Source organism: Podarcis raffonei, chromosome 8, assembly GCF_027172205.1.
Source record: "Podarcis raffonei isolate rPodRaf1 chromosome 8, rPodRaf1.pri, whole genome shotgun sequence".
Lineage (NCBI taxonomy): Eukaryota > Metazoa > Chordata > Lepidosauria > Squamata > Lacertidae > Podarcis > Podarcis raffonei.
In genome coordinates this window covers 46834231-46844723 of record NC_070609.1, presented here as the reverse complement: position 1 = coordinate 46844723, position 10493 = coordinate 46834231, and the positions used below count along the sequence as shown (strand labels likewise).

Below are 10493 nucleotides of genomic sequence, written 5' to 3'. Positions count from 1 at the left end.
GCCAGGCTGCCCACCTGTCCTACACCTGACATCAGGAGCAGGTTCAGATGCAGTCGGGCCAAAGGGGGTGGTGCTATGCAAGCACTGTTGATCAGCTGATGGGTGGCAGCTACAAGTGCCAACAACCAGCTGATTGCAAAGCCCTGACATAGGGACATAGGAAGCTGCCTTATATGGGGTCAAGCCTATTGATCCATCTTCCTCGGTACTGTCTATGCCAGCTGGCAGTGGCTTTCCAGGGTTTCAGACAGGAAGTCTCTCCCAGCCGTACCTGGAAATGCCGGGGATTGAACCTGGTTCCTTCTGCAAGCCAAGCAGGTGCTGTGCCCCTGAGCAATGTCCCCGACAACAGCTCCAGCCTGATGTATTGTGGAATCAACAGCACCAGGGATGAGTCAATGACTTCAGCAACAGCAGCTAGCTGTCAAGTTGTAAAAAGATGGTGACGTTGCAAGCTAACTGTCAAGGAAATCGGAACGCTTTTTCCTAGAGTTTCCTTAAAGGTAAACTGCTCCATCAGATTCTTTCTATGTCCCTGACCAAGTCTCTAGCTCTTACCCTGCATTGAGATGGGAATAAGACTGACTCTCCTAACCAATTCAAAAGTGCCCTATGATGATTAAAAAATAACTATGAAGCTCAAGTCATGCCCCGTATGTGAAGAGCTCTGCTGGGTCAAGGCCAAAGGCCCGTCCAGTCCAGCGTCCTGCTCTCACACTGGGAAACCAGATGCATTTGGGAAGGCCACAAGCAGGACTTATGTCCTTTCTCTACATGATTCCCAGCAAATGATATTCAGAAGCCCTTCAACACTGCCTTCCACAGTGGAGGGAGAACATCACCATCACGACTAGCAGCCACTGATAGCCTTAATCTCAATGAATGTGTATTATCCCAACTGGGAAGGGCCATTGCTCAGTGGCAGAGCATGCTGGTCCCAGGCCCAATCCTCAACTTTGCAGGGGAGGGGCAGCTAGGAGAGAATCCTGTCTGAAATTCTGGAGAGCCACTGTTGACAGGGTAGACAATATTGAGATAGATGGACCAATGGTCTGGCTCAGTATAAAATAGCATCCTTTGCTCCTCTGTTCCTCTTTTAAAGTCATCCAATTTCGTTTCCATCACTACATCTTGTGGGAGCAAATTCCATAGTTTATCTATGCACTGTATGTGAAGAAGTACCTTATTGTCTGTCCTGAATCTTCCAAAATTCAGCTGAGTTTGAGTATTATGAGTGGGGAAGAAAAATTGAGCTGTAAAAGCTCAGGCTGCCATCCTATGCACAGACTCCCCTTGCTTGGACACAGTGGGACTTACTTCTGAGTAAACTCGCAGGGGATTGCACTGGCATCTGAGAAACACGACTGTGTGTGTGCAAGGCAACTTGTATTCTCTCATTCTGGGGTCAATCTGCAGCAGCAGGACAGGTACAAATCAAGGGCCAGCCTTCCTTCCTCTCCTGCAGCTTCCCCAAAATTGAGTGCCCTCCAGCTGCTTTGGACTACAACTACCACCAACCCCAATGCTTGCTAGGACTGATGGGAGCTGGAGTCCTAAACAGTTGCTGGGCACCAGGGTGAAGCAGTTATATATTCTTAACCTGGTTTGCATCTTGTGATCTGTCTATGCTGACTAAAGACTTCTAGTCACCTTATAAATATGAAATGGTGATTAAGACTTATGATTTCATCAGCCTTTTAAAGCTACCTCATTCTCAGTTATTGCAATTATAATGAAATTAAGGGAATATCGGAAATATTATCTGGTATAAATGGTTAAGTGGCAGAATTCCTAACATGTTGTTTAGAAGCTGTTTGTCATGGAATTCGACACACTTTGTTGCATTCCTTAGATTTTATACTAAAAAAACTAAAAAATATTCTCATTTATATCTGCTTGCCAATGGGCTCTGTGCAGTTAAACATAGCAACAAAAGAATTACAGAGTGGCAAGGGACCTCGTAGGTACCTTCTCTGTCTGCCAAACAACCTCTGTCACTCAGAAAGCTTGTATATTCAATAATAATAATAATGATAATAATAATAATAGTTCGTTGTTGCTTGCTGCCGGCTTATGGTTGGGCATATGCTTCTTTCCATCCATTTTTTAAAAATAGCAGGGACGATCCCCAATTCCGCTGGGGGTAAAAACGGCGGTGACTCACCCAGCTCCCGTCTGGCACCTCTGCGCGCCCCCTCCGGGCCGAGGGGGGGGGCGGGGAGGAGACGCCCCGCTGGAATTCTAATTCAGAACCTGGTTGGGTTCTAGCTCGTGGCGACGTCACCAGCGGGGCGGGGCTGAGCTCTCGGGAGCTGTATAAATGGGCGCCAAGAAGCCCCGAAAGGGAACAGAAGCGGAGCATCGCTCAGTGCTGGGAAGGACTGAGGGGACGCAGCGGCAAGTGGGGACAGGGAGCACGAGAGAAAGGCGCTTTTCCGGACCCAGTTCCCTTAGCTACATCACTTCCAAGGTAAGTCGACTGCCTTTGATGCGTGGCTGTTAAGGCGGGGTAGCTTTTGGCGTTGGGGGGGGTGTCGGGGGGCGGTTGTTCGACGGCAGAGTCCCGCTGCAGGTGGGGGGGGGGCATCCCGCGATCAGGCTCGCCAGGATCTTTCGGAAGGGGTCGAGCGAGGACTTGGTGGGGGCGGAATCCGCTTTGCTGCTTCTGTCCCGGGCCGGACATGGCAGAGACACCCACCCAGTTGTGCGTTCGAGAGTCGAGCACACCAGGCAGTGGCGAGAGTCGTGGAAGAACTTATTTCTCCTCGTTTCTTTGCTCTGCGTCTCTGTCATGCATGGATCCGTAACTCTGCTCCGGATTAGGGATGGAACCCCGCGAGGAACTGCTTGATCAGGAGCAGGAAGGGGCGTTCATTCTCCTGTGGATAAGGAGCGCTTGCTGGATCAGGATAACATGGCCCGTCTAGTCCAGCATCCTGATCTCAAAGTGGGCAGCCAGACACCTCTGAGAAGCCCGCAAGGAGAGCAGGAGCGCAGCCCTTCCCTCGCCCCCTTCCAGCATTCAGAGGCATCGCCTCGGGCCACCGACGGCGAGGCGGAACATAGCCGTCGTGACTAGTAGCCCTTGATATCCTTTGGGGGAGAGCGAGAAGTCGCTTCTTTCACTCTCTCTCAACGCATTGTTAGCGACTGTGAGTGTGTGGATTTGGAGTGTCTCGCTTACTGCGGATTGAGTTCGGAGCTAGAGAGAGTGTTGCTGTGATGTCCGCCCCTGCCTCTTTCCTGTTAAAAGCGTGCCTCTCGCCCAGTGTGGAAGGGAGGCGCACCATAGCCAAGAAGGGGTTAGTGGAAGTGCCGTGTAAACGTCCTGGAACGTCTTTCTCCCCAGGCGCCCCCATGACCCTGAACCGCGGCGACAAGCTGAGGTACCTGGACAAGCGGCGGGGCAGCACGCCCTTCGCGGCGCACCACCTGCAGCAGCAGCACCTGCACCGGCGCAGCATGCCCGTGGACGAGCGCGAGATGCAGGCATCGCTGCCGCCGTCCCCTCGAGGCGAGCTCTCGCAGCTGATGCGCTGCACCTCCTACAGCCCCGCCGACGACGACGAGGCGCACCGCCAGGGCTGGGCGTCCGACTCGTCCGACTCCGTCATCTCCTCCGGCAGCGACTCGGACAGCAACCTCTACAAAGTCATCTTGCTGGGCGAGCACGGCGTGGGCAAGACCAGCCTGGCCAGGATCTTCGGAGGGGTGGAGGACTGCCCGGATGCCGAGGAGGCTGGTGAGTGCGGCGGAAAGGGGCAGACTCCGGGGGTGGGGCGCAGACGGGGTGGGGGGCAGCGTGGTGCAATGGCTGGACTAGGAGTCCTGGACTAGGACCCAAGAGAGCAGGGTTCAAATTCCCACTCAGCCATGGAGCTCCCCGGGTCACCTTGGGCCAGCCTCACCTACCTCACAGGGTTGTTGTGATGACAAAATCAAAAGTGAGTGGAGAATCTTGTGTGCCAGGTCCAGCTCGTTGGGGGAAAGGCAGGATAGAAATGGATTAATAACAAATAAATTCAAAAGGTAGCAGGAGATCTGGAGATCTGCTGGGGAAATGGATCTGCAGAGGGCTGTATGGCTGAGCAATGTATGGATCAGTCCACCACCACCTGTCCACGAATCAAGGAACACAGGAAGCTGCTTTATACTGAGCCTGACCATAGGTCCACCTACTGGCTTATTATTGTCCACACTGACTGACAGCAGCTCTCCAGGGTTTTCATGCAGGGAGTCTTCCCCAGCCCTCCCAGGAGATGCTGAGCATCAATGCTGGGATGGAACTTCCTCAAAGAATTAGGAGCATGGGGAATGGCAGCATACAGAATCATCAGAGCTATAGGTCCATTTAGCTCAGTATTGTCTGCACTGACTGGCAGTGCTTCCTGAGAGTTTCAGATAGTGCGTCTCTCCCAGCCCTACCAGGAGATGCCAGAGACTGAACCTGGGACCTTCTGCGTGCAGAGCCCTCCTGGATCAGCCCAATAGTCCACAGAGCTCAGCATCCTTTTCCCCACAGTGGCTAACCAGATTGTGCCTCTGGAGCTGATAGGCTTTCTTTAAAGCCATCTCTGCTGGTGACCACTTCCCCTTTTGTAGTAGCAAATTCCCCATGGTAATACTGTACTATGTGTGGGGGTGGATTAAGATCTTTAGAGACCCAAAGCACTGCAAAGATTATGGTTCCCCCATATGTAATTCAGAAGAAAAAGAGTATTAAACTGTAAAATAAAATAAAAAGTTTTTCAAAATGACACAAAGTTTACAAGTATGCTGAAATGTCCATACATGTGTGTCATGTGAAACACCTGATCTTATTCCCTTGCTTTATTCTGATATGCACCAGTGGGGTTTCTCCCTAGTTTAGCTGGGGAGAAGTAATAAAAAGAGAACAGAAAAATGGGGGAAGCATGTGTAGTGTAAAGAAGTCAAATGTCAAATTCCTGCCCCCATTCTCTTTGTGTGTAAAACAGAGCTGCGTTCAGGCCAACTCTGTTTCATTTGACAACCCAGAACTCTAGCACTGACAAAATCAGACATCCGTACAATACTTGTGGGCTTCCCTAGCAATGGTGCTGAGGACACTGAAGGGGCACAGCTTCTAGGAAGCCTTGACCCCCCCCTAAGATTTTATGATATTTCAGTTCCCTTCAACCCTGACCATTGGCCATGCTGGCTGTGGCTAATGGCAATTGAAGGCCAGCAACTTTTGGAGGGTCACTGATCCCCCATGCCTGCTCTGGAATAAGTTAAAATGATTCTTTGGTGGGGAGAGGGAACTTGTTGGAGAATATTCAGGGGGTTGGATTAATGTATAATTACTTGGAAAGTAACTTGGAATTACTTAGAAAGTTTTGTATTAAAACTGTTGCCTTTTTGAAATTTATTTTTATTAGTTTTCAAATTATTATGGAACCACAGAGACAAGTAACCAACCAAACCAAACTACTGTATCCACTAAAGACAAAACATACAAAACCTAAGCATGTTAACTAACAACACCCAGTCTAAAATAATGACTACCATATTTCTCTGAATGGCATGGGCAGAGATGCTTGTAAACCTGAAATTAAACTATATGAAATAAAATCCCACTATACTGAAGAGAAATGATTTGGCTCTTCCTGTCCCTTGAGTGTTATTTTTGTTCTGCATTGACTAAATTCCAGAGGCTTTTTTAAATTAATACCATAAGGATATAGTCAGATTAAAAAAAAATCCACACCTGTGGATATGGCAGATGTGTCTGTTGTTTGACTGAAAAAAAGTGGATTGAAGGAAGCTCAAATTCTGCCTGCTGCATTTTGTTATTTGAAAAATATGCCTTGTGTGTGTTTTATCTTCCATACTTTGGTTGTTGTTGCTTGAATAGTTGAATAGCCACCTCCACCACTTCTTCCCAATCAAACCTGAATAAAGCAAAATAAATGTTAAAGCATGGCTTACATTGCATTCATTCCATGTTCTTTTTCTACCAAGTGCTGTGCTGGAACTGTTTGTACAACAATAAATTTAGAAGGGATGATAATTGGAAGCAGTACAAGGATGGCAGAGGCTGCTTTGTTTATGCACCAGATAAGGAGTTGTATCACCATCTAGTTTGTTCAGGTGCTTAAGCTTAACTGCACAGTTAAGCTGCTGTTTTATATTTCAACTGATTTGGCACCTCAGTCTTAAAACACATCTGCTTTGACTAGAGTCCCAGGATTTTAAAATGGAGCTATATTCCCAAATCCTACCATCCTATGGCCACTTTCCTGGTAGTCTTTGCAGTAAACATGCGTAATGTTGCACTAAATGTAATATTAAGCATGTTTGCTGAAAAGCATGTTAAGAGTTACAGTCCCATGGAGTTGTCTTAACTGGATTTTGGATCTGACTCTCTGATGTTCTTAATGCAACAAACATCTTACAATAAACATTTTGTGGTCCCTTCCAACTCTACAATTCTATGAATCTTGAGGGGGGGATTATGTTATCCTAATGTCTTTTTAATTTCCTTTATAGGAAACACATATGACAGATCTATCATAGTTGATGGTGAGGAAGCTTCTCTGGTGGTGTTCGACATTTGGGAGCAGGTAAGGCATTATTTACTTTAAATGTTACATAGATTCAGTGCTTTTTTCTGGGGGGACGCAGGGGGGGTGCATACCCCTAAACATTTTGTGAATCTAAGTTTGGCCTCATTGAGGGACAGTGTTTCAATATGAGTAGGAAAATGAGAGTACCCCTAAACATTTTTGAAGGAAAAAAGCACTGCATAGATTTGTATCCCATTTTGTAGCCCGAATTATTTTCATGTGTTCTAGTGCTTGCTTCCAACAAGTTAAGCAGCATTCTGTGTAAATTAGTAATATCTTTAAACAGATAACCAGTTCATAAAGCAGTAAAGCACAAAGATCTGGATGTCGCAAACTTAAGTCTGTGTGTACACTATATATTTAAAGCACATTCAAAACACACTTTCTCTCAACAAATTATGGGCACTGTAGTTTATCCCTCAGAGTTACAATTCCCAGCAACTCAAAGCAAACTAGAGCGTCCAGAATTATTTGGGGAGGGAATATGTTTTGAATGTACTTTAAAGGCACAGTGTGTACCCAGCCATACTACAGTACTATAAATGCTTGCATTGCTGTACTTTCTTACCCCTTCTTGGTCCCTTCCATATCTTGCCTCCAGTGCAGGTCTGGGGAATCTCTGAGCTGCTGCATATTGCTGAACTATAACACCATCACCATTGGCTATGCTTGCTGGGGCTGATGGGAGTTGTAGTTCAGCAACATATGGAGGGCCAAAAACTCTCCACCCATATTCTGCTGGCTTGTTCTTTAAATCCAAGTAACCATTCTTACTTAGAGCTTTAACATGATAGCATATGCAGGGGTCAGCAACCTTTTTCAGCCGTGGGTTCGTCCACCGTCCCTCAGACCATGTGGTGAGCCGGACTATATTTTGAAGAAGAATATGAACAAATTCCTACGCCCCACAAATAACCCAGAGATGCATTTAAAATAAAAGCACACATTCTACTCATGTAAAAACATGCTGATTCCTGGACCGTCCACGGGCTGGAGTGAGAAGGCAATTGGGCTGTATCCGGCCTGTGGGCCTTAGGTTGCCTATCCCTGGCATATAGCCACCTTGGTTTGGCCAAGGCTCATATATACCAGGCAGGTATAGGAGTGCCCTTTTGTGAGGATTTTCTGGAAGAAGTTTCATTTTTTTTAAGTGCTTTGATTGTACAATATTCATTTCCCTGGCCATGAGGTCTAGTGACTTACTTTAAAAATTCGACCCACAGTGGGATGATTCCTCCCCCAACTCAAGTTGCTAAAATAGTTACCAAGTAAAAAATGTCTAACCTAATGTTTACTTTGTTCAGTACAAACCTCTCTGTTCCTATTTTTAACTGTAGGATGATAGTCAATGGCTCCAGAACCACTGTATGAAAATGGGGGATGCTTACATTATCGTCTACTCAGTGACGGACAAAGTTAGCTTTGAGAAGGCCTCTGAGCTGAGAATTCAGCTACGAAGAGCGAGACAGACGGAGGACATTCCGATAATTCTTGTAGGAAACAAAAGTGACCTGGTCCGATCACGAGAAGTTTCCGTAGATGGTAAGTTACCTTCTCCTAATATAAATCAAGTGTTGGGCACTTTGCTGTTGGGAGTTGGTGGGGTTGTAACAGTGATTCTTGGGAAGAGTTTCCTAAATCGCTGAGCTCACCAAGAATTCAACCTGCACTGCTGCAGAGAGGTGGGGGGCAGAATGCAGGAGATGTGAAAGCCCCAACACTGCGTTTGTGGGGGCTGGTTTCACATATGCATGTTTACTGTTTGATTGCAAGATACAAATGATGACTTCCATGTGCCAATGGACCACTGTAGATCTAATCCCAAGCAGGATCCTTGAAAACATAGCAATATATAGCAAATATAGCAATATAGATATAGGAAATGGAGCCGGTTCACATACTCTGGAGCCAATCCAGTGTAAAGAAGTCAAATGATGCTTGTGTTTGTGTGTGAACCAGCCATTTGTCACTGAAGTAAGTTGTCTAAACCTAGGCACTGTAATCCTGGCAGCCTGACCCTATAGAGGTTGGCTACAAGTTTGAACATACTGACTCAGTCCATTGGTCCATCTATCTCAGTACAATCTACACTGAATGGCAGAGGCTCTCAATATTTCAGATGGGGGACATCCCCAGCCCTATATGGAGATGTCGGGGATTGAACCTGGGACCTTCTGCATGCAAAGCAAATGCTCTATCACTGAGCTACAGACCATACCCATGTATCTAACCAAGCAGATTCCTGAAACACTATAAGACATGCTTACCAATATTGAGCTAGCTGGCTAAATTGTCTGATTCAGTATAAGGCAGTTTCCTATGTATGTATGTGCCCACACTTGCACCAACATTTGACACTTGAGATAAGAGTTTCTAGTATCTTATTCCTGTGAGTGACTGAAATTTGTTTTAACTGTTTTTAATATTGAATTTTAATTTGCCATAACCTGCTACTGGTGGGTAATAAATTGAATAATGATAATCTCCCACCCTATGATTTTCAACCCTTGTACAATCTCTTTCCACCAATATTTGGGAGGAGAGCATGTGCTTTGCTGGCACGTCACAGTTTTAAATAATTCGGTGTCCTCCTTCTGCCCTCCAGAGGGACGTGCCTGCGCTGTTGTGTTTGACTGCAAATTCATCGAGACTTCAGCTGCTTTGCATCACAACGTCAAGGACCTGTTTGAGGGGATCATCCGGCAAATCCGGCTACGTAAAGACAGCAAAGAAGACAATGCCAGGCGGATGGCTAACACCAAGAGGCGGGAGAGCATCAGCAAGAAGGCCAAGCGATTCCTTGGGAGAATTGTAGCCAAGAATAACAAGAAGATGGCATTCAAGGCCAAATCCAAATCCTGCCACGACTTGTCAGTCCTTTAAAAAATGGCTTTCAGCAGGACCAGATGCTGTGTGTGTTTAGTGTGGGTTGTGAACATGCCTTTGACTGTTGAAAGTGTGTGGGGGGGAAAGGACTTTGAAAATACAAAGCTGCACAGTTGGGAGGAAAAATATGCTCCTTGTTGCCTTACAGTTCCGAAGCAAGACTTGGAAGTAAGAAAACTGTGTCTTCATGGGTAAAACGGTTTATAAGCTTCAGTGTGTGCAAGCTACTGAACTAATTTTCATTCAGCGGCTTTGTATGCCTGCATTCTCACTGTGTATATTTGCCAGCTGTCCTGTGGACATCAGGGATGCAAAGATAAGAATGGACAATGGTACACACACACAAAATGCAAAACGTATCACCATCAACTTGTCTCCTTTGCAGAGCAAAACTTGAATACATGTACGCAGGCTCGTACACTCTTCTCTTTGGTAAATATATTAAAAAGCAATGATCTTTTAAAAACTAAATGTGGGCTGGTAAAAGGCCATTCAAAGCGCATTTGGATGAGTGAAAGGAAAAAAATGCAGAATAAATATAGTTTTTTGAAGTTTTAATTTGCACTTTCATTAACTGTTTAATTTGTTAAATTGTTTACATGCAGATTTTATAATAAAGTATTTCTGATTATAATCTGTTATCATGTTTCTTTTTTCCTATAGTAAACGCATTGGGAGAGCTGGTGGTATTTTAAAAGTGTCCAAAAAGCATATCATAGCATTCAAAGTTTGCAGATTTTTATTTTTAATTAATAACCAAACAGAAAATGGCAGACCAAGAGAGTCCAAATCTTTATGCAGTAGCTTGCCCCCTAAATTAGGGGAGCTCCAGCAGTTGTATGCAAATACATGTAAGCCTCAGAGGGATTATTGTTGATTTTAAATGAAGCACACCTTGATAAATTGCTATTTTGAACAGAGGCTCTCTCTCTCTCTCTCTCTCTCTCTGTGTGTGTGTGTGTGTGTGTGTGTTTGTGTGTGTATACTGTTAAGTTGTGGGTGAACATATCAGATGACACA

General features: G+C 45.7%; 1 protein-coding gene across 1 annotated transcript; it reads left to right on the top strand.

Annotated features, from left to right (window-relative positions):
- Positions 1 to 2341: 2341 nt before the first annotated feature.
- RRAD (RRAD, Ras related glycolysis inhibitor and calcium channel regulator) lies at positions 2342 to 10107 on the top strand. Its single transcript, XM_053399693.1, has 5 exons — positions 2342 to 2470; positions 3350 to 3742; positions 6511 to 6584; positions 7925 to 8129; positions 9193 to 10107. The coding sequence occupies exons 2-5, from the start codon at positions 3358 to 3360 to the stop codon at positions 9468 to 9470; spliced, it is 942 nt and encodes a 313-aa protein (XP_053255668.1). The 5' UTR covers positions 2342 to 2470; positions 3350 to 3357; the 3' UTR covers positions 9471 to 10107.
- Positions 10108 to 10493: the final 386 nt, after the last annotated feature.

Bases quoted from the DNA above. Each gene is read 5' to 3' on its own strand.
- RRAD (XM_053399693.1), top strand. From the start codon at position 3,358: ATGACCCTGAACCGCGGCGACAAGCTGAGGTACCTGGACAAGCGGCGG. The intron at 3,743-6,510 runs GTGAGTGCGGCG...TTTCCTTTATAG, and splicing joins CCCGGATGCCGAGGAGGCTG to GAAACACATATGACAGATCT. The intron at 8,130-9,192 runs GTAAGTTACCTT...TCTGCCCTCCAG, and splicing joins ACGAGAAGTTTCCGTAGATG to AGGGACGTGCCTGCGCTGTT.